Consider the following 22621-nt stretch of genomic DNA (forward strand, 5'->3'; position numbering starts at 1 on the left):
CAGACAAAACTTTTTTACTTTCAAGCCAAAGTTTTGGGACTAAAATGGGGGCCCCAAGGTTAACTGGGTCCTCTGGAAAGTAGTGCTAACACATCCCCTTGGTGGGTAGAAGCCTCCCTTCTTCTTGACCCCTGTCACAGGCTCAAGATAATCTCTGGGCATCTGCTCTGGACCAAGAGTAAGAGCAGAGCCTGCTAGATTCTTGCCCAGGAAGTTGTCCAGGGATGTGGCCTTCCAGACTTCATAGTACCTGCTGGGGACAGATTTCATAACTTCCGGACTCCAACAGTGAGCGTGGGAGCGAATGGATCCTTCCGCTTGGCTAGCTGCCCAAGCAAGGCAGTGGGGCTGAAAAATGGAATAGTCCCCACCTCAATCAGCCTGGCTCCTGCCTCCTCTCACAGCGCAGCACACCACTTACGATCTCTTCGTTTTACTTGGTATTTGAAATGGTTTTTATTATACACTAACTTCTGGTAAATATTGGGTTGGCTTCTAGCCTCCCTTCTGGTCCATCCAGCTTGTGCCCTCACCCTGTCCCAGGGCTGCGCTGCAAAGCGGAGGGCAGAACAACAACCTCCCCACCTTCATGAAGGCAGTCTCTCCACACCGTGCAGGACTGGTAACAGCCTGGGGGATGGGAGTGTGTCCACAGGTCAGTCTTCATCCGAGTCGCTGGGGCCCACATACTGGCAGACAGCATCATAGTGAAGCTTTACCACCTCATTCTCTCTCTGCAGCTGCACCAGAGCCCGGCTCCGCTCTCTGTCCCAGTCCAGCAGACGGCCCACCTAGAGTAGGGGCGGGAGGAGTCAGCAAGGCCAATGCAGACCCTGGGACATTCCCTGTGTGCCCCTACCCTCCATTCCCAGGTCTGGGACTCACCCTTCCAGCCTGTGGCCCCAGCACCACCATCACCCGGTTGCCCTCGACCTTAGGGATCAGGGTCTCCAGCATGTCTTCCCTCAGGCCTGCAGACAAGGAGAGGGGAGTGAGGCCCCCAGCAAGGGCAGCCCAGCCAGGGTCCTATCAGAAGGGCCTCTCCTGTGTTCCTTGGAGCTACTCTGTACCTGTTAACAGATGGGAGTTCCCCACATCCATTTCACGGACAGGAAACCTAACGAGTGGTTCCTGGGAATAGTTGTAATAAAGAGAGCATTTATATTTGATGGTGATGGCTGGGGGTGATAACAGAACAGATTTACATATATATATATAACTGAATCACTTTGCTGTATACCTGAAACATTGTAAATCAACTATACTTAAATTAAAAGAAAAATACACCTCAGACACCATTTATCATAGGCATGCTGTATGCCCTGCCCTGCACACAGAGCACACATCCCTACAAGGCACCAGTCACAGAGGGGGAGAAACAGGTGTTAACTGTGCAGATGGAGAAAGTGGGGCTCAGATATTCACCATCATAGAAGTGTCTGACATTCTGTTAGAGGATGCTGGGCCTTGCAAAAAACCCAACCTCCCAGCCTTTGCCTGGGCCAGGTTCTTGGCCTATGACAGCCTTCTCGATCAGTGTCCAGGATGACAACCCAGTGGCCATCCCTCAGACTCACCTTCCAGGACCTGGCCTTCATCTGTCCGACACACACAAGTGTCTGGGCTCAGGACATCTTCAATTGTCATCTGGGGAGAGGGTCGGGGATATGAGAGTGTCAGAGAGCTAAGGAGGCCCAGTCCCTGGGGGAGGAAGCGGACGCAGGTGCGGGGTTCCCACCTTGGTGTTGTAATACTGGCCGCCCTTGTGCAGCTTGTCCACAAACCGCACGCGCAGGTCCCTGTGCAACCAGTGCTGACTCCTGGGGGCTGCTTTCTCACTCTTGGCTGCAGGCCCATCCTGTCTGTAGAGAGGGGCCGACAGGAGGCTTAGCTCTTTATCAGAGGCACGTTCTGGGCACACCACCTTCACCAATGCTGTGAAACCCACCCATAATGCTGTTCCTAGTTCCTTCCAGGCACGTGCCTTGCCCTGGGGAAGCTTTCTCTGACTGCTGGAGCCTCACCATGATCTTCCCCCTACCCCCATCCCAGATGCCCAGGGTCCTACCGGTCTGGAAGGTGTTTCCGCTTCCTCTCTGAGTCCACCTGCCGGCCGTGGAGGTCCTGATTCCGAAGAGCCTTTCGTGATGAGGCTGTTCCGTTCTGTTGCCCTGAGGTTTTGCTCACCTGGTCTGTTCAAGAGGGTGTGGGGAGAACCAGAAAAGAGACTCAGTATCTCACCCTCTTTCCTTCCAGGCCACACCCCAGCCTCAGACCACCTCCCATCTGCCAAAATGCCCCCTCGTACCATCAAGCTTTGGCCTGGGCTATTAGAACACTCTCCCCTTCCTCTCAACCATCTCAGCCTCTGTCAGGAAGCCTTCCTCTACCATTCCAGCCAGTCCTGACAGTGCTTACCTGAGCCAACCGCCTAGTATGGGCTAGGGAGTCCTGGAGAGCTGACAGCACCCATCTCCCACGAGCCAAACTGGCCCATCCCACCGATATGCCTAAAATGCCTTCCTCCCCATCACCATCTAGTCCTAGCTGCTCTCACTCCCTAGCAAAAGAGAGGTTCACCACCCCAAATAAAGACCTCCCAAGGGTAGGAAATGGTTTCCACATCTGTTTCTCCTGCCTCAGAAGGAGGCTGGCTAAAGAGTTACTAGATCAATCTTTTTTCAATTAAATGGAATATACCACTTATGTTCATTCTCACTTCTTAACTCTGACCAGAAATCACCCTTGCCAGCAGTCCATTGTTCCACCCCTCTGCAGATCTAACCTCTGCCCCCAAGATAGGCCCTACCACCCCCAGGAATGCCTCTCCAATTTCCCCAGCTAGGTAAGAGGCTCACTCACTGAGATCCAAGGAGTTCTTGTCAAACTCCTGCTGGGAGACAGGCCGCAGGCAGTACTCACTAACAGTCACCATGCGGCTCCCTGCGGCCAGACGGACCATGGCTCGAACATTGTCAGGATCGAGGCCTTCCACCTAAAGTATTGTGGGGAAGAAGGGAGGCAGGGGTTGAGTGAACTTGACCCACAGTCCTAAAACCAAACTGTCTGTCCCTACCTCTGATAGGCCTCACCCCTGTGTCTCCCCCAGCAGACCGTGGGGCTTGGATCTATTTTAAGTATCTAATCCTCAGGGACTTGTGGCATAAGGATTCTCTCCCTTTTAGTTGAAGCTGAGGCTCAAGACAGGCCCAACAAATAGTCTTGAGTTACTGAATGAGGCGGTGGGCCAGGAAGGCCTGAAAGACAAAGACTTCCAGCTTTCCTACCCAAGACTCAATTCTTCTGCCCTCTGACCCTCACATCAATCGTCCCTGTTGCCTGTCTCAGGCTCCAGGCACATCCTGGTTGCTTACTTTCCCATAGAGGCCACGGTGAGGGCCAGAAAGAACCACCACAGCTCCTCCAGGCACCAGTCCTTGAGGCTGGTCTTCCTTATCCTTCTCTTGCTCATCTGGCCTCGGCAGCCGGTGGGGGCCCATGGGGGCCAGGGCCTGGACCTCAGTCAGGCTGGCGCCCAGCCCTAAACCCTTGGGCCTCAGTGCGTTGACACGAGGCTTCACCACTCTGCAGGGAACACAGGATATGGGCTTGTTGTGGGGGATGCATCTGTCTTCAAGGCCCCGTCCCCCACCCCTACCCCCAACCACTGCCCAAATCCCACCCTATCAATATGTTCCAGAATATCCTTGCGAATCTCATATTAGGACAGAAATGGCAATTTCATTTGGTTTAACCTAGTAACATGTTGTGCATACCCTCTATTACACAGTATCTCTAGTGGGATCTGAGGCAGGTTCCAATAACCAAATATACTAATATTTCCACAGGGGAAACCATATGACTATTCACCAAGCAGAAGAAACAGAACATAAAATACTCAGTGTCAATTCAGGTTACACTTGACTACCAATTGTTTTATGGAAAAAAAAAAGTTTGGTTTTCAGATTTTTGGAGAGTTTAAAACTGTGGAAGAAGGGATCGTAAGCCCATGTGATAACAATAGCAAATATATAGTATGTGCTTATCTGGGGCCAGGGCTTACTGTAAAGTGCTTAATGTGCATCATTTCACTTAACTCTCACAACAGACTTGGGAAGTGAGTACTGTCATTATCCCCATTTTTCAGCTGAGAAGGCTGATGCCCAGACAGGCAATCTTTACGTAAATGAGATCTTGTTAGGTTACGGGGTTTTGAAGGGCAAAAGGAGGTTGAACAGTAGTGGAAGGGGCTACTGAAATACTCAGGGTGGAAATGCATCCTCTCCCTGCCTGGATGGTTCTGGGTGGGTGGTAATCATGCAGGTCTTGTTCCCTGGCCCATCTGCTGTCCCCTTGCCCCTACCCTACAACTCACTGATTGAAGGTGCGGCCAATGCCCTCGCCAGGTTTCCATCCCATGCCCCGCAGCATAGCCAGCCCATAGGCCTCCACAGGGACTGCCTCGTAATCAGCCTCCTCTGGCACCTATGAGTTTAGGCACAGAAAGGATGGTCAGGTTTGGCTTACAGTGGGCCCTCTGAAGTGTGCTCGCTATCACACATGGGGTGACCCTTGAGGCTTCTTTCCCAGTCAACTCAAGGGTGAGTTTTGATTTCCTCTTGCTATCCCTCACTTTACTCCTCCACATTCAGTCCTTTGACAAATATTTATAAAGGATTCATTCTGTGCCAGCTACTGTTCTAGGTGCTGGGGATAAAGCAGCGGACGAAAGAGACAAAAACTCCTCCCCTTATGTGGCTTTCATTCTAGTTGTGGAGACATCACAAATAAAATACATAAAACAGTATGTCAGATAGTGATATGTTATGTGAAAAAAAATAAAGGAGGTTAAGGGGATGCAGAGGGATGGCGAAGGGAATGTCACTGAGTTGACATCTGAGCAGAGACCAAAAGATGACAGAGGGAGCTCTGAGGATATAAGAAGAAAGAGCGCTCCAGAGAGGACAATAAGAGCAAAGGCCCTGAGCCAGGACAAGATCTATGTATGAAGAGCATCATGAAAGTCAATCTGATTGAAACAGATATGGAGGCTGAGGAGAGCTGGGCAGAAGCCACAATAGGATGGCAGCCAAAAGGGGACCAGAGAGGAAGTTACTGCATTAGTCCAGATGAGAAATGCTGGTGGCTCAGACCAGAGTGGTGTAGAGGTGATGGTGAGAAGTCATCTGACTCTGGATATATTTTGAAAAAGGAGATGACAGGATTTTGCTGACAGATTGTACACAGGGTATGAAATAAAAGGCGTCAAGCGTGACCCTAAGGTTTTTAGGCTAAGTGAGAGGAAGGATGGATGGAACTGTAATCAACTGAGGTGTAGAAGGCTACGAGAGGAGGGAAAATGAAAGGAGGCCAAAGCTGGAACAGGACAGAGAGTGAAGGTCTTTTTTTTTTTAAGATGAAAGAAACCAGAGGATGTCTGAAGGCCAATGAGAACAGTTCAGTCAAAAGAGAGAGTGGTTTGGGGCCATAGGAGAACTAGGAACCAAGAAAGCATTGCAAAAAAACAAAACTGTGAGTAAAGAGTGAAAAGTAGGGTCCATGGGTATGAAAAACAGACTTGGTTACTGCTGTGGACACACCCCTCACTTCTCGTGTTATCACCTCCCATCATCAGTCCTTCAATTCTTTATATTTGTTGCAAACACACCACAAGTTGCCTCACTGATGGGCACACACCACACCTGCTCCCATGCCATTTCCTGCCACCATGCCAGTGTTTGGGTCATCACTGCCATTAGGAGCATTCACCCTGCTCTGCCATCTCTCACTAAACCCTCCCTGTCCTTCCTGACCTCACTCCTACTGCTCTGGCCTGAGCCTCCACCCTCTCTAGCCTGGACTGCTGGTCTCCTTGCCTCCACCTTTGCTCACTAGTTCTGCTCATAGCAGCCAGAAAGAGCCTGTCAAATCATAAGTCTTGTCCCTTCTCTGCTCAGAGCCCTCCCATGGCTCTCATCTCAGAGTAAAAGCCAAAGTCCTCACTGTGGCTGACTTCTGACTTCATCAACTATCCATACCCCTCACTCCAGCTCCACTGGTCTCCCTGGTGTTCCTCAAACACTCCAGGCAGAGTCTACTCTCAGGATTTCTACATTTCCTGTTCCCTCTGCTCCTTGTCTCATTCAGATAATCCCAGAATCCAAGTACTTGTTCACTTGTTAATGCTTCTAAAAATGATGAAAGGAGGAAGGGAGAGGCAGCAGGCCTCTTGTATACACACAGACTTTTCCTTCTGTGTTCAGGGAGGCCGGCCTGGCCGACAGGGTAATGAGAGACTGGGGAAGGAGGGAGGCAAGGGGCCAGCTCACTGTCTCAGCCCGGGGTTCGCTGTCTGCCCCTTCCCCGTTGGGGGTGCATCCTTTCTGGATCATGGGGATAGCGAGCGTGGGGTCGACACCCGCATTCTCTCTCTCCTCCAGAGACTTCTTGGATTCTAAGGAAGAATGGGAGGGAGCAATGAGGTCCCACCCTATCCTTCCGCTTTCCTCCCCTTCTTCCTTCACTAGGGCAAGGCAAAGGAGGGAGCACTCACCCTCAATGAGTTCCTTCACAGCTTGGGACAGCATTCCATCCGCCAAGACCTCAGGATGTATGGATGGTCCAGGGGCCTGGGTGGGTGGCTGCCTGCGATGGCCATTCTGGATCAAAGGGATGACAAGTTCCTTGGGGGCTTCTGAGGGCTTCACACTGATGTGGACACAGAGGGGTGAAGTTGGGGGAGCAGCACGATCAGTGGGTTCTGAGCCATACCCCTTCATTCAGGGGAAAAACACAAGAGCCAAACTCACCCTCAGCCCCAAGTCACTCAACCCCTCCCTTCTTCTGTCTGGCTCTCCTGTTAGGTCGCTGGTGAGGCTTTCTTTGGATTCTCTGCCCCACCCTCAACTTAAATACCAATGCTTCTGAGGAACCGGTCTCAGTTCTGGACCCTCTATTCACCCCAAGACCCACTTCCATGGTTTCCACAATGACCTACAAATCACCATCTTCAGCCTGGACTCTTTCCCCAGCTCCAGGCTCCACACCAGCCTCCTGGATGGTTGATTCTCTTCTGGAAGTCCCTGTATCAGGCTGTCCTTTCCCAATTAAGCTGATGAGGGTCTCCTCCAACCTGAATCTGCCGCTCCATCCCATTTGCCATATTGGACAAGCCCCACCGCTTTAGCTGGGACACTAGGAGTCCTGTCATTCTCCCCTCTTTCCCTTTTTCAGAACGCAGGCTCCTCAGGGCCTCCAAGCCCTACAGACACTCCCTTTCAGGATTATATCCTCTCCTTTCAACCCCTAGGGTCAACAGGTCCAATTTCCGCCCCCCTCTCCTACTAACTCCCGCCTTCTCGCTTCCATGAAATTTCCTCACGCAGTGCTTTAGGCTTTACAGGCCGCTGTCACCAAGACAATCAACTCTGATTCCACCCTCCCGCAGGCACCCACTGCACTGGTTTCCAACGGACGAAAGACCCAGCGCTTCACCTCTGTAGCTCTCTCCCTTCCACGGTCTTCAAGAAATCCTTATCCTCCGGAGCCGCACCCGCGCCGTCTCCCGCCAGCAGAATCCGGGCAGATACTCGAGTGAAGGTGAATGAAATTGGGACAGTGGAGGCTCTCGCCGGCCGCAATATACCATCTTCAGCGTCCGCCATCTTGCCCCTCTTCCCAGGTCGGAGCGCTGCTTGATGGGAAGTTTAGTTTGTTCTCACTTTTCCGGGGGGCGGACCACGAGCACTAGAACTACTTTACCCGTGAAACACTGCGGCACTGGCGGTCAAAGGCTAAGGGGCCATAGGAAGTAATTGCCGCTCTTTTTACGTCACAGGAGAGCGTGGCGCCAAGCATACCGGGAAATGTAGTTCTTGGAGGAGGTAGGCTTGGTAGAAGGTGGGTTCGTTCTTGCCAAGTATTGATTCCTCCTGTAGGCGTTTACTGTGTGCTCGTTATTCTGCCCTACTGGTGTGGGAAGTGTAGGTAACAAAAGTCAATAATAAAAACATCTGTGAGTGCCAGTTGTGTATGATAATAAAAAATAGACATGTAAATGGTGCCTACACGTGACAGATTTAATACTGGACAAATTCTGGATTCAGATACAGTTGATCCTTGAATAACATGGTTTGAACTGCAAGGGGCCACTTATATGTGGGTATCTGTCACTAACTACCTACTACAGTACTGCATGATGCAAGATTCGTTGAATCCAAGGATGTGGAACATGGAGGGAGACTAAAGTTATATGGGGATTTTAGACTGCACTGGGTCGCTGCCCTAACCCCCTTTTGTTCAAGGGTCAAATGTATTAATAAAATAGAGGGGCCTCCTCTCTAGAGGCTCCTACTCCAGCGGGGATCAATGACACTTAAACGGATATTAAAACAAAAACAAAAACAAAAGCAAAAACAATTCCTACCAACTTTAAATATGTCGTGAGAGCCAGATCCTAAGGCTTCAGAAGATTAATGAGATAGACTCCTCTTGTGTAGGACCTTAAGAGACTGATACTTAAATAGTCATAAGAAAGAATACTACAAATCTGCTAAAAATTCTTCCCAAGGAAATCATCGAAGATGTGCAAAAAAAATTTATACAAGATTCATCAGAGTATTATTTACTGTAGCAAAAGCTTGAAGACCACTTAAATGAACAACATTACGGGATGGGCTAAATGGGCACATGGCTTGAATGGAGCAAATATATTGGACCCTTTAAATGTGAAAGTATACATATAATTAAATGAAATGGGACATAGTAACAATGTTTGGAAAGCAGAATAGTACGGTGGCTCAGAGGATGGTCTTGAAAACAGGAAGTCCAATATTCGCAACGTTCACCTACTGCAATAACCCTCTCTATGTCACCTCCTAGAGGAATATTCTAGGATAACCCCAGCCGCCTCGAATCGCCGCCGAGCCCCGCCCTCCCAACTCACGCCCATGGGCCCCACCCAGCGGAGTAACTAGCAACCCCGGGCCCGCCACCTCAGAACCCAGCTCCACTCCGGCCACGCCCTCCAGGAGGCCCAGCCCCCATCACGCACCCTCCTTGGGGCGCAGGCGCAATGAGACGCCGGCCCTGCGAACCAGCGCCGCCACGTCGGCCGCGGCTCGGGCCGCCAGGGGGCGCGCGTCCAGCCGCGCCAGGAGCTGCCGGGCGCTGGGGCCCGCGGGCGGGGAAAGGCCGCGGCCTGCGCGAGTGAAAAGAACAGATCAGCGCCCACCCTGAGCCTCAGCGAACCACCACACCCCCGACGATCGAAGACCTAGTATTCCCCTCAAGATCTCCGGGGACCGAGACCACGCCCTCCGTAGTTCCAGAGGTCGCCGACTGTCCCTCTCACCTCCCGCGATCCCCGACCATCGCGGGTGTGCCCGTGGACCCCCCGCCTGACCCCACGATATCCCTGGAGATAGCTGTTTAACCTCAATACTCCTGGACACCTCCCAACACCCCGCAAATACCTCTGGAGGTCTCCGACTGCCCCCTTGTAACTCCGGACTACAAACTCTCCTCCCCAATATGGAGAGGGACCTAGATTTCCCCCAGATGTCCCGACAGAACACGGTCTGCCCCCCACCCCAGTGGCCGCGGCACCCCCGAGTCCCATTCCAGATATCCTAGGCAACCCTGACGGCCCACGTAGCCCCAGAGTGCCCCTCCACGCATCCCCAGAGGCCCCCGCCTCACTCCCCAAAATGCACCACAGACCCTGAGTGCCCAGGTGTCCCCAGTGACCCGGGCAGACCCCTCTGACACATCTCCCCTGAGATTCCCGAGAGCCCCCGGGTCTGGTGCGCTGCCCCGCAGCGCGGGTGTGGGTGCGGGTGCAGGTAGGGGGCCTCGAGCCCAGCCCCGGTCGCTGGGCCCCTGCCCTCTACGGCCGCCGCCTGCCCGCCGCCGCCGCCGCCGCTTGGGCGCCAGGGCTGCTTTGTTTACCACCTGTCGAAAGGAAAAGGTGAGGAGCAGACAGGAGGGGCGAGGGCTGGCAGGGACGCGCCCGCTCCCTCCCCCCCGCCCCGTACCTCCTCTGCTCCGCCTAGGGTCCGCGGCGCCCCCCGCAAGCCGCTCCATGACCAGGAGTCGGCGGGGTGGACGCACGGCCGCCAGCGACGCGTTTGGAGCGCCCGGGCGCGCTCACCTGGCGGCCCGCCCGGGCCTGGACGCGGCTGAGGCCGGCCGGTCCCGTGCCCGGCGCCCCGACCAGCGCCGTGACCTACCTGGCGGCCGGCAAGGAGGCCAGGCTGTGGGAGCCAGCGCGAGCGCTTGGCCTCGCTCTGTCTCAGGCGCTGCCTCTGTTTCCCAGGACCGTGGGAAACCTCTTTCCACCCAGGGGATGTTGTTACTCCTCTGGTGAGAAGGGGAAGTCGAGGCCCAGACAAGTTAAGGGCCCCACCTGAGCTCTGACAACTACCAAGGGGATCCAGAACCCGAACCCAAGTTTACCAGGGTGTTCTGCCGCCTCCAACAGAGCTTTGCACAGCCTAGGCACTCAGTAACTTTGCAGTGAATGCTTGCCTCAGCTGGTCCCTACTGGGGAACTGGAAGAGTGTGGTGGGCTGGGGAAGGTGGCGCCCTTGGAGCCTTTGGGGTCCATGGGAGGCTTGGAGGCCCTGAGCAGGATAAGGTTTGGGGACTCAAAAAGTAGGGAAGGGCAGGCCCCCTGGAGAAGGAGGGGCGGTAGGGGCCTGGACTTGAGGGGGCTTTGAAGGCACGTTGGTGGGAGGGGACGCCAGCCAGTGAGAGGTGAGAAATGAAGTCCTGAACGCCAGATTAGAAGCTGCCATTTCCATCTTCAGTGCGCGGCGAAGTCTCAATAAAAACAGAGCCAGGCAGAGAGTAAGCTACCTTGTCTGGGCCTCTGTTTCCTAATTTATAAAATTAGGGAATAATAATTGTGCCAGTGTTGGCTTATTTCTCATTCCACAAGCCATAGGTAAGAAGTTTACATAGCATTATATAAAGCAAGCATCCTGGCTTCTTCGAAGAGAAAGTGGGCAGATGCGGCCATCTTCTGCTGGGGATCCTGGGAGCTCACACATCAGCTGTACTTCCAGGGATAGCCAAGAGGGACACAGCAGATCCCAGTTCAGGCAGGCAGACGACCAGAGGCCAATGATCCTGGTGACTGGCACTGCCCTGCAGAATTGGTGACATCCCAGGGGGAGGGAGAGGGGACTGGGCCCTAGAGGAGAGAGAGGCAAGGCTTCCTAATGGAGGAGAGGACATGGATGCTTAGGTCTCAGCCTTGGTTTTTCTCCTCAACCGAATTTTCTTGGGAAGACTCAGGAAAATAAATCAGCCTGGACTCTTCCCCACAGACAGAAGCACTTTGGTTTACAATTCTTCATAGTCAATCATACACCATCTGCATATGAACATGTGTTCTTTCTTTGTTTCAGAAAGGGAAGAATGGACGATTGGAGCCTTTGAACTGGGCCTTGATAACATGCAGTGGTGGACAAATGTCAGAAAAGGCCTCCCAGGGAGAGGGAACAGCATGGGCAAAGGCAGGGAGGTGAGAATAACAGAGGGCCTATTTGGGGAGCTGTGAAAACCCCATGTAGTCGCCACGAGAACAAGGCAGAGGAGGGAAGGAGGTCCAGTGTGCCCCTCTTCAGACAAGGTCAGGTCAGAGATGGGAGGGGCATGAGATTGCAGGAGGAATGAAAGCAGAGAACAATCAGCCCTTTCACCTACCACAACACTGGGACCCTGCAAAGTGGATGAGAGAGGCTGTCCAGCCAGCCAGAATGGATGTCAGGACACAGTGCATCTACAGCCCATAGTGGAACAGGAACTGGGCCAAGGAAGTGTGCGGAGTAAGGTGCCAAATCCAGAGCTATTGTTGGCTGGCTATGGGGCCCTGGGCCCCTCCTGCACTCAGTTTCTTCCTCCACAAAATGGTGGCCACAGACCTTCTCTCACTGCACCCCATTCGTCCTTCCACTATAGTAGCACTGTGCAAATCACTCTCCCACTTGGGCCTTCAGCTCTGGATACCCCACCCCTTTTCAAACCTAGAAAGGACCTCATTTCTCACCTCTCACTGGCTGGCGTCCCCTCCCACCAACGTGCCTTCAAAGCCCCCTCAAGTCCAGGCCCCTACCGCCCCTCCTTCTCCAGGGGGCCTGCCCTTCCCTACTTTTTGAGTCCCCAAACCTTATCCTGCTCAGGGCCTCCAAGCCTCCCATGGACCCCAAAGGCTCCAAGGGCGCCACCCTCCCCAGCCCACCACACTCTTCCAGTTCCCCAGTAGGGACCAGCTGAGGCAAGCATTCACTGCAAAGTTACTGAGTGCCTAGGCTGTGCAAAGCTCTGTTGGAGGCGGCAGAACACCCTGGTAAACTTGGGTTCGGGTTCTGGATCCCCTTGGTAGTTGTCAGAGCTCAGGTGGGGCCCTTAACTTGTCTGGGCCTCGACTTCCCCTTCTCACCAGAGGAGTAACAACATCCCCTGGGTGGAAAGAGGTTTCCCACGGTCCTGGGAAACAGAGGCAGCGCCTGAGACAGAGCGAGGCCAAGCGCTCGCGCTGGCTCCCACAGCCTGGCCTCCTTGCCGGCCGCCAGGTAGGTCACGGCGCTGGTCGGGGCGCCGGGCACGGGACCGGCCGGCCTCAGCCGCGTCCAGGCCCGGGCGGGCCGCCAGGTGAGCGCGCCCGGGCGCTCCAAACGCGTCGCTGGCGGCCGTGCGTCCACCCCGCCGACTCCTGGTCATGGAGCGGCTTGCGGGGGGCGCCGCGGACCCTAGGCGGAGCAGAGGAGGTACGGGGCGGGGGGGAGGGAGCGGGCGCGTCCCTGCCAGCCCTCGCCCCTCCTGTCTGCTCCTCACCTTTTCCTTTCGACAGGTGGTAAACAAAGCAGCCCTGGCGCCCAAGCGGCGGCGGCGGCGGCGGGCAGGCGGCGGCCGTAGAGGGCAGGGGCCCAGCGACCGGGGCTGGGCTCGAGGCCCCCTACCTGCACCCGCACCCACACCCGCGCTGCGGGGCAGCGCACCAGACCCGGGGGCTCTCGGGAATCTCAGGGGAGATGTGTCAGAGGGGTCTGCCCGGGTCACTGGGGACACCTGGGCACTCAGGGTCTGTGGTGCATTTTGGGGAGTGAGGCGGGGGCCTCTGGGGATGCGTGGAGGGGCACTCTGGGGCTACGTGGGCCGTCAGGGTTGCCTAGGATATCTGGAATGGGACTCGGGGGTGCCGCGGCCACTGGGGTGGGGGGCAGACCGTGTTCTGTCGGGACATCTGGGGGAAATCTAGGTCCCTCTCCATATTGGGGAGGAGAGTTTGTAGTCCGGAGTTACAAGGGGGCAGTCGGAGACCTCCAGAGGTATTTGCGGGGTGTTGGGAGGTGTCCAGGAGTATTGAGGTTAAACAGCTATCTCCAGGGATATCGTGGGGTCAGGCGGGGGGTCCACGGGCACACCCGCGATGGTCGGGGATCGCGGGAGGTGAGAGGGACAGTCGGCGACCTCTGGAACTACGGAGGGCGTGGTCTCGGTCCCCGGAGATCTTGAGGGGAATACTAGGTCTTCGATCGTCGGGGGTGTGGTGGTTCGCTGAGGCTCAGGGTGGGCGCTGATCTGTTCTTTTCACTCGCGCAGGCCGCGGCCTTTCCCCGCCCGCGGGCCCCAGCGCCCGGCAGCTCCTGGCGCGGCTGGACGCGCGCCCCCTGGCGGCCCGAGCCGCGGCCGACGTGGCGGCGCTGGTTCGCAGGGCCGGCGTCTCATTGCGCCTGCGCCCCAAGGAGGGTGCGTGATGGGGGCTGGGCCTCCTGGAGGGCGTGGCCGGAGTGGAGCTGGGTTCTGAGGTGGCGGGCCCGGGGTTGCTAGTTACTCCGCTGGGTGGGGCCCATGGGCGTGAGTTGGGAGGGCGGGGCTCGGCGGCGATTCGAGGCGGCTGGGGTTATCCTAGAATATTCCTCTAGGAGGTGACATAGAGAGGGTTATTGCAGTAGGTGAACGTTGCAAGATTCATCGTTGGTGCGGGATTGGATCTGTCTTTTTTCAGCTGGGTTTCGAGTGGCATTTCTGAGGAGGCGGAGACTGGAGAGGGTAGAGGATGGGGATTTAGTTACGGGGCGGGCCTAGACGACTAGTCAAGGGGTGGAGCGTATAAACGCACTGGGGGCGTGTCTTGAAATGTCAAGGAGAGGTTGAGGTTCATAGGCTAATGAGAGGGCGGGCCCTGGAATCTTCAGCAGCCGAATCCGAGAGTAGCTCTTTCCAGGGTGGGGGCTACGGGTTTAATATGAGAGGCGGGATCTTCGTATTAGTAGAAGAAAGTAGGAAGGTCTGGAGGGTTATTCAGTTCCAAAATTAGTTAAGAAGGCGGGATCTGGATACCTATTCGTGGGGGCGGAGCCTAGTTAAATAGGCAAGTCTGTGCTTTCTAGGGGGAAGGAAATGAGCTGAGGCTAGTATATTAATTCAGTTAGCAGATCCTAGATGGTTTCTGTATCGTACTCTGCCGACTGCCTCTTTCGTCCCCCAGCCATTAGCGTGCTCGATTCTGCGGACATAGAGGTCACAGACAGTCGCCTTCCCAATGCCACTTTCATGGAACACCGGCCCCAGGTACCACCTCGCCCTCCTAATCGAGGCCGCTTGCCTCGAGACTGGCACTCCATGTACACTTGTGTCCTTACTCCAGCACCGTCGGCCAGAGACCTTGGGTACACGTACCGCACCGCCCCAAGTGACGCAGGGTAAGGCACGTTGTGCTTCGAAGCCGTCCCAGACCTCTGGTCGATTCTGTGTGGAACTTGTTCGGGGTTCTGCGGGCTTTGGCCTCACATTAAGTGGAGGCCGAGATGCAGGCGGGGACGCTCCACTGGCAGTGCGCGGGCTGCTGAAGGACGGGTCGGCACAGCGCTGCGGCCGCTTGCAGGTGAACTGTAAGGCACCGCCCATTCGACGGTGCTAGCCCTGTCCTTGCCCTTTGTCAGTGTGCTCTCCATTTTGCCCTTCCTACAACACCCCTTGCCTTGCACTCTTACAGGTCGGTGATCTAGTGCTCCACATCAATGGAGAGTCAACTCAAGGCCTCACCCATGCCCAGGTCGTGGAGCGGATTGGTGCAGGCGGCCCCAGGCTCTGTCTCGTGCTAAGCAGGCCTCTTGAGACCCACGCCAGCAAGCCTGAGGGGGTGGGAGGGCCCAGGAAAGAAGATGGTGGGTTTCCCAGGAAGAGAGGGGTCAAGGATCTGTGAGGGGGGAAAGGGGGTCGCAGAGTGGTGAGGCTGGTGTCCTGGGTGAGAAGGGTTTGGTGGTCTCAATGGGGAGGTTCGAGGCTTCAGTGTCTGTGAGGGTCATGATAGTCTCCAAAGTTGTGGTGGGGAGGGCGGGGTCACAGGATAGGAATAAAGGTGGATTTCCAGAAGGGTGGTTTTTTGAAGTACTAGAAGGGAAGAGGAATGAAGGGGTTTGGGATAAAAGTGGGTATTCAGAAGGAAGGGTCGTGGTCCTTGGATGGGAAGGAATAGTGGGTCTAAAGAGAGAGGGGATGGGATGGGGATCCAGAAAGTAGGGGGTCTAGTCCCAAAAGGAGAGGGGTCAGAGAGAGACCCAGAGAAGGGTAAGAGAAAGGGTTGGGAGTTGAAGAAGGTGGGATGAGCAAGGAGAGAGTCTGGGATCCTAGATGGGAGGGATTTGATTTCCTTTGGGGGTTGTGGGAATTGATTTCTGAGGGGAGTGTTCTGGATCCAGGAAGGGAGGGGTCTTGGGAAAGGAGGTGTCGGGTCTTGAGGGGTGGCATCGGTTCCCGAAGGGCATGTCCATGCCTTGAAGGGAGGTTTCTCTAAGTACCGGGGCCGCTGCCTCCGGCAGCCTTTGGAGTCTCCCGGCCACCCATGGCCAAGGGATCCCGACCTCCTTTCCCCACCCTATCGCCCAATCTAACCCGCAGTCTTGCCATCCCCAGATCAAAGCCCAAATCTTGGGGAACCAGAGGTGATGAGGTCTCACAGCGCCAGCGCTTCCCCACTTCAGCACCCTCGACCCTATACGACGCCCAAAACCCAGGGCAGCCCGGAGCCTAGCCCAGAAGGGGCAGCCGACGGCCCCGCCGTTCCTGCTCGTGAGCCCCGCACGAAGGACCCAGAAGACCAAACCCCAGATTCCCCTGGACCCTGGCTGGTGCCAAGTGAGGAACGGCTCTCGCAGGCTCTAGGGGTCCCGGGGACTGCGCAGCTAGCCTTGGAGATGGCAGCCGGAAGGCGGAGGCACTGAACATGCATCAGACAGTTCACTTGGTATTGCCCAACCTGGATCTGGCATGCTCCGCCCTCCGCGCTCTAGCTTCGCGGTGAGAGCTTCCACTTGTCCCCCCTCCTGCTGCGCAGTCGACCAGCCCGCTCTCCCCTCGCGGCATCAGTGGTACGACCCTCCCGGACCGGCCAGCCCTGTGCTTCTTGTTTCAGGCAGGGGGAGTAATAAAATGGTTCGATCCAGTCTTGACTTGCCGGGTGCTCTAGGCCGGGTGGGGCTGCCGAGTCCACCCGTAAAGGAGGGGGTGTGTCGATCTGGTTTCGAGGAGGGCCTCTTCTAGCAACTGTTGACAGGCTTACTTCGTGCTGTTTCTTTCATGCCCCTAGAGAGACCTTTGCTCCTGCCGGCGGGCTGTCTCCCAACTCCGATTCCCTTCGTCAACTCCTGCTTCTTTCCCATTCATTCATTTCACTTTTTTGGAGGTGCGCAGGGCTCACAGATAATTATTGCGCGCGGCGTGGGGAATGCAGAGGTGGGCCTGTTGTGACCAGCGCACCAGCATACCCACAGCTCTGGCCAGGAGTCGTCCAGATCCTCAGCTGGGCCAGATAGCAAGGCTAGAACCAGAGTAGCTTCCTTTGCCGAGAGCCTGCGGTCTTTCACTTCCTGCCTGGTCGGCCAGCTTTCCCAAGCAGGTAGACTGCCACCCTCAGGGCACGGGCTGGGGCCCTGGTGTCCCCTTTGGGGCGGAGCCGGGAAGTTGTGAGTCAGCGGGCCGGGCTAAAAAAGGCTGTTAGAACCTTTGGGCCGCGCCCCCCCCCCGCCCCCGCTTCCATAGATGGTGAAGAACTGTGGCCGGCCGGGCTTGTGTGCACACGCTACACGCTGGGCGTTCCCAGTCCTGGGAGAGGCCAGAGTTTTCCTCCATCCTGGGAACAGAGCCACAAAGCCAGGGCTTATATGGCCAGCCAGACTCCAATCGGGGTAGCCCCTAAGCAGGAGATGACCGAGGCCAGAAATGTCCAGTCACCTCCACTGTCACCACCTCCTGAACACTTGGTCCCATCCCCGCAAGGAAGGAAGCTGTGGTCTGGAGGGAATGGGCAACTCTCACCCCTATGGGGAGGGGCTGGAGAGGTAGGGGAGAGAAATTAAAGGACCCGAGTGTGAGTGTCCAGGGTGGTGTTGGGGAGGAGAGGGAGACTTCAAAGCCAGGCAAGGAGTTGGGGTATAAAGAGGTGAAGAGGTGAACCCTTGAATGATTAGCACTGTAAGCATTGTGGGGGAGTGTGCTGGGGCTTCTAGCTGACCCTGACTCAGAGCCTGGTAGAGGTGTGGCTCTGGAGAAGTCAGGAAAGGGCTTCAGAGCCCCAGTCCTATAAGCACAGTCATACCCAAGAGACTAATAAGAGTAACCCCGGCCACCATTTATTTAGCCTTATCCCTGCTACTCGCTTTACTCACATTATCTATTTCCGTCTAGTTACACATCTACTCAACAATCCTGATGTGTCCATTTCGCAGAGGAGAGAAATGAGGTCCAGCAAGTATAAATAGCTTGAGGGATCTGGGGATTGAAGCGAGATTTAATCTTGCCCCATTCCCAAGCCCGTCCTCTTAATCTCACCTGCATTTGACAGGTATGAATTGAGTCCCATCTGTTTTACCTTGCACTGTGATAGGTACTGGTGAGATGCTGGAGGAATGAAACATAAAGTTTTCTATCCTGGTGTAGCTGATGTAGTGGAGGGGGACAGATTTCAGAAAAGACAAGGAAAAGATAAATAAAAGATAATTTCAGAGAGAAGTGAGAGTTATGAAGATAGCAAAAGGAGGTTATTGTGAGGGAGGTAATGATGGTGGGCTGCTGGCCCCTTTGAAGACTTAATATTTGAGCTGGGACCTAAATGACCAGAGACAAAGTATCAGAAGTACTGGGGAACAGCAACCATTGACAGCAGTGGGAACAGCAAGTTCAAAGACCCTGATGTAGAACAGAATTTGTTTTGTTCTAGAAACTCGAGCATGTCCTCACAGAGTTGGAAAGCACACATCCAGCACTGGGAAAAGTATGCCTCATATCTTCCACTGTCCAATCACTCTTTCAACATCCTGGGCTGAAGGAGGGGAGCCCCTTCCTTGATTCTGTGGGACTTTGGGTTGGGAGGGGAACAGTCAGTCCCTTGGGGAACCATCCTGGCCTTCCAGCCATGGCTCTGCTCTCCTCAAATGAGATGAGAATGAAACCAGCACCCACAGGGGGAGGGTATAGCTCAGTGGTAGAACACGTGCTTAGCACACAGGAGGTCCTGGGTTTAATCCCCAGACCTCCATTAAAATAAATAAATATATAAGTTAATAACCTTATCACCCCCCCCAATAGAGATACTGATTCCCATGACCAGGTGCATGTCTCAGACACAGAAATCAAGGCTGAGTCAGGAAACTTTACTCACTCAGGATAACACACTCTTCAAATGTCATCAGCCTTGTCAACCAGCCTGGCACCCCAGGAGACTTCCCCTCATCTTGCCAAGCTCTCAGCAGTAAATAAACCTGTATTCCTTCCTCATTCTTCATCTAAGTCTGGAGTTGACAGCCCTTCTCCTTAGAACCAGGAAATGGAGGCCCAGCATTTCGGGCCAGGACCTCCCTAGAATTGCAGAACCGAGAATCAGACCCTGGGCTCTGACACTATTATGATGTCCACCTCCATTTACCAAGCAGCTTGCTGAGTAGGCCCTGTTCCCTCTCAGCCTGTTCACGGGCGAGGTCTCATTCCCATCACGGCCAAATTTACTCCAAGGTCCACAGTCCTCTATCCACAATTTCAAAATCCCCAAAGCTCTGAAAACCAACAGTTTTCCCACAAGTTGGGCACTTTTTGGTTAAAAATCCTGATCTGACTTAACCAGGAACAATTTTTGGTTCTGGCTTATCCCACTTACCCTGGCTGTCCACACCTTTCCTTGAGGAAATATTAACTTTTTTTTTAAACGGGGCAGCCTCAGACCCTCGCCGAGAGTGTTAAATAATGTACCTTACACGCACTGTTTTCTAAAATCCAAAATATTCGGAATTCTGGAAACGTACTGGAGTTTAACCCTGGCCTTGGCCGTATTTACAACTAAGGAAACTGAGGCATTCCCCCTCCAAAGCGAAATCCCCACGGTTCTGAGTTGAGGCAGCCCCGGGCGCGTTTGTGTTCTAAAAGCGTGAAAGATCTCTCCATTGCAACACATGGCACGCAGAACTGCCAAGCCTCAGAGGCTGGCGGTCCCGGAGATAGAGCGCCCTGGGGGGCTGTGCGCCGGGCGGGGAGTATCCTAGGCGGGCGGGGCGAGGGGGCTTCCGGGGCGGCAGCCACCTGGCCCGGCCCGCTTCGGCCCCGCCCGCTTCTACTCCGCGCGGTGATTCACTCCCTCCTTCGCCCCGGGGCCCCCTTCCCGGCCAGACGGCGGGCAAGACTGCTGGGTGTGCAGCGTCCTCGAACGCACGAGCAAGCGAGCAGATCCTCTGCGCCCCTACGGACTCCGGTCCACGCCATGGCGGATTCCGAGCGCCTCTCGGCCCCCGGCTGCTGGGCCGCCTGCACCAACTTCTCGCGCACCCGAAAGGGGATTCTCCTGTTTTCTGAGATTGTGAGCGTCCCGGGACAGGCGGGTGGGCAAAGGTGGGTGGGGTGGCTGGACCACGCGGATCCGGACAGCCCCAGGGGAGGCAGGCGCGTGGTGAGGGGCTCTGCGCCGTGGGGCGCGGGGTGGGTAGATTGGTGGCGGAGGCCCGAAACCAGGGGCGCAGGGCGGGTCAGTGAAGTTTGAAGGTGATTGGGAGCTGCTGACCCACGGGGTGAGACAAGAGGCCCATAGGGCATTTGGGGGGCCCCGTGGAGGGATACCCGGTGGACTTATCCAAGGGGTCCCCACGGGCTGGGAGGTGGAGGAGGGTCTCCCGTGACAGGGCGTGGTGCGGCCTGGGCACTGGCGGGCGGGCTGGCAGAGCGCCCAGGGGCGGGACCTCTTGGGGTGGGGCCCCGCGCGCTAGTCCCGCAGGGCAGGGCGATCCGCCCTTCCCCAGTTCTTCCTCGCCCTTCTGTGGTGGGGCGGGAGGTGTTTAGATATTTGGGCCGCTTGGAAACCTCGGCTTCTCGCCCCTCTCAAAGTGGGCGCCGTTTTTGAGTCACTTGTAAAAGGGGTGCGGCGCCTTTAACTGAGCCCTGCCCCTTCGGTGTGACACTCACCGCTTCTCAAAGGGGTTGCCGGGGGAACCGCACGTCCCGCCCCGTCAAAAGCCCTGAAGCTGGTGCTGGCAGTGCTTACAAAAAACACCTGAAGGCACCACTCTCCGAAGGCTGCCACTATTCCAGAAGGGAAAAGGGGAGAAACTGAGGCGCACAACCCTATCCCTTACTAGTTGGGTGACCCTGGACAAATCACTTAATGTCTGTCTCTGTGCCTGCCTTTTCTCATCTATAAGATAAAGAAGCTACTAATAGTACACAGTTCATTAGGTTGTTGTGATGACTGAACGAATTAATACTTGTACAACTCTTAGAACAATATGTGGAATACAGTGTGCACACAATAAGTGTTTAGCTATTATTATTTGCCATCTTCCCAGTCCTGGTAGGCATCTGAGTCTGAAACTCCCAATTTAAACCAATCTTCGCCCTGGGAGTTGATGGAGGTCCCCTTTCACGTGTCATTCTTCCAGATACTGTGCCTGGTGATTCTGATCTGCTTCGGTGCCTCAGCATCAGAATACTCTTTCCTGTCTGTGATTGAGATGATCTTTGCTGCCATCTTCTTTGTCGTCTACATGTGTGACCTGCACACCAAGATATTGATCATCAACTGGCCTTGGAGTGTGAGAAAGGGGCCACAATGGCCAGGCTAGGGAGGGGTCTGGGAAGGTGGTATTGTAGAGGGAATTCTGGATACTGACTTCTCTTTTCTCCCTGCACCTCACAGGATTTCTTCAGAACCCTCATAGCAGTCATCCTCTACCTGATCACCTCCATTGTTGTGCTTGTTGAGAGAGGAAACAACTCCAAAATTGCCGCAGGGGTAAAGGCTGTAGAATCTGCTCCAAAGCATAGAGAGAGGGGTTTGAGGATCCTGGGGCCATTTCTGCCTCTGCTTCTGCCAGGAAGTGTGTGACCTATTGTAGGTCACCTTTGTCCTCAGGGCCTGCAGGAAACTCTGACCCAGGCCCTGTTTTTTCTCCCCAAGTTGTATTTGGTGTAAAGGGGCATCCCTTGTCCAACATGGGGACCTTTGTGTGAAGCACAAAGAGGTGGCCCTTTTGTCATCACACTAGACTACCATCTGCTAAAGCTTTGTCTCACTGTACAGTGTGAATGGTTCCACCTATATGTGGGGCCACTGTGTGGCTGCGCTGTGTTGAGAGGTACTAGGTAGAGGGAGGGTGGGGTACAGTTCAGTCTTCTGGCCTTTCCCTCGGGCTCTCTGGCTTCCCAACCTGGGGCTTTAGTCACCACCCCTGCATGGGGGCAGTCACTGGAGGTGGTGGATACAAGGAGGTAAGAGGTTGAGTAGGCTGACCAGCTTAATCCAACCCCTCTCATTCCCATCCCCATTCCAGGTACTGGGCCTAGTCGCCGCAGGCCTCTTTGGCTATGATGCCTACATTACCTTCCCCTTGCGGCAGCAAAGACATACAGCAGCCCCTACTGGTAAGTGTCTGTGTATGGGAGGGGGTGTTGCTAAGAGGGCTGAGAAGGAAATGAGTCTTTCAAGGGAGTGAATGCCAACTCTGTCCCTTATTGGCACTTAAGACTTTATTGCCAAGAATTATCTTAAGCTTCAGTAGTCTCATCTGTAAAATGGACATATGGATCCAGCCAATGCTTTCTCTCTTTTCCTCACTTGCAGACCCTGCAGATGGTCCGGTGTAGGTGAACTTCGTTTCTCTCAGCAACCTGCAAAGAACACCTCCATCGAAATAATTCCTCCCCTCCCCTACAATACTCCCAGCCAACTCCCAGCCCTCTAATGAGGTAAAAGTGCCTTTATCGGGAGATTTTGTCTTCTAGCCTGCCATTCAACCCTCCTGGGTGTGGCCACGTTTACGGGTATGCCTAGGTCCCCCTTTCTTCTGCAGCATCCAAACAGAGACTCCAGTTCTGCCTGGACTATGCCCCCACCCCAGCTACAAAAGGAAGGTGCCTTGGATTTCAGACTCCAGGCCCCAGGTTGTGATCCACTCCAAATAACCTCAGCGTGTGTGTGGGTGGGGGTGGTTCTGTGGAGGAGTAAATAAATAGTAAGTAGATTGTTAGAACATATGATGACAAATAAATTAATGCTTTTGATCAAATGTAGATAAATCTCAAGCATCAGGGTTGGGGGAAATTGGGGAGGGAACAGCTGGAACAAGGAGGTAAAGAA

General features: G+C 54.8%; 3 protein-coding genes across 12 annotated transcripts; 2 read left to right on the top strand and 1 right to left on the bottom strand.

Annotated features, from left to right (window-relative positions):
• Positions 1-431: 431 nt before the first annotated feature.
• GPKOW (G-patch domain and KOW motifs) lies at positions 432-10202 on the bottom strand. 4 transcript variants are annotated; one of them, XM_072956806.1, is made up of 13 exons: positions 10035-10169; positions 9053-9951; positions 7495-7965; positions 6554-6708; positions 6330-6454; positions 4376-4485; positions 3375-3585; positions 2863-2995; positions 2069-2192; positions 1739-1862; positions 1578-1647; positions 886-971; positions 432-791 (listed from the first exon to the last, which is right to left on the bottom strand). In XM_072956806.1, the coding sequence occupies exons 3-13, from the start codon at positions 7662-7664 to the stop codon at positions 657-659; spliced, it is 1443 nt and encodes a 480-aa protein (XP_072812907.1). In that variant the 5' UTR covers positions 7665-7965; positions 9053-9951; positions 10035-10169; the 3' UTR covers positions 432-656. The 4 variants fall into 4 exon arrangements, with proteins under 4 accessions (XP_072812907.1, XP_072812906.1, XP_072812909.1 ...); XM_072956805.1 differs by lacking the exon at positions 9053-9951 and having other exon boundaries at positions 7495-7690; positions 10035-10202; XM_072956808.1 differs by lacking the exon at positions 9053-9951 and having other exon boundaries at positions 7495-7968; positions 10035-10130.
• Positions 10203-12503: 2301 nt separating this feature from the next.
• On the top strand, positions 12504-16461 carry MAGIX (MAGI family member, X-linked). Of its 7 annotated transcripts, none has more exons than XM_072956329.1 (6): positions 12601-12773; positions 13609-13755; positions 14498-14580; positions 14657-14893; positions 15005-15176; positions 15925-16461. In XM_072956329.1, exons 1-6 carry the CDS (start codon positions 12725-12727, stop codon positions 16230-16232), a joined length of 996 nt encoding a protein of 331 aa, XP_072812430.1. In that variant the 5' UTR covers positions 12601-12724; the 3' UTR covers positions 16233-16461. The 7 variants fall into 7 exon arrangements, with proteins under 7 accessions (XP_072812433.1, XP_072812436.1, XP_072812430.1 ...); XM_072956331.1 differs by adding an exon at positions 12857-13087 and having other exon boundaries at positions 12639-12773; positions 14498-14893; XM_072956332.1 differs by lacking the exon at positions 12601-12773 and adding an exon at positions 12504-12578 and having other exon boundaries at positions 14498-14893.
• Positions 16462-19611: 3150 nt separating this feature from the next.
• PLP2 (proteolipid protein 2) lies at positions 19612-22550 on the top strand. Its single transcript, XM_006213477.4, has 5 exons — positions 19612-19852; positions 20925-21077; positions 21182-21277; positions 21816-21906; positions 22106-22550. The coding sequence occupies exons 1-5, from the start codon at positions 19757-19759 to the stop codon at positions 22126-22128; spliced, it is 459 nt and encodes a 152-aa protein (XP_006213539.1). The 5' UTR covers positions 19612-19756; the 3' UTR covers positions 22129-22550.
• Positions 22551-22621: the final 71 nt, after the last annotated feature.

This window comes from Vicugna pacos, chromosome X, assembly GCF_048564905.1.
Source record: "Vicugna pacos chromosome X, VicPac4, whole genome shotgun sequence".
NCBI lineage: Eukaryota > Metazoa > Chordata > Mammalia > Artiodactyla > Camelidae > Vicugna > Vicugna pacos.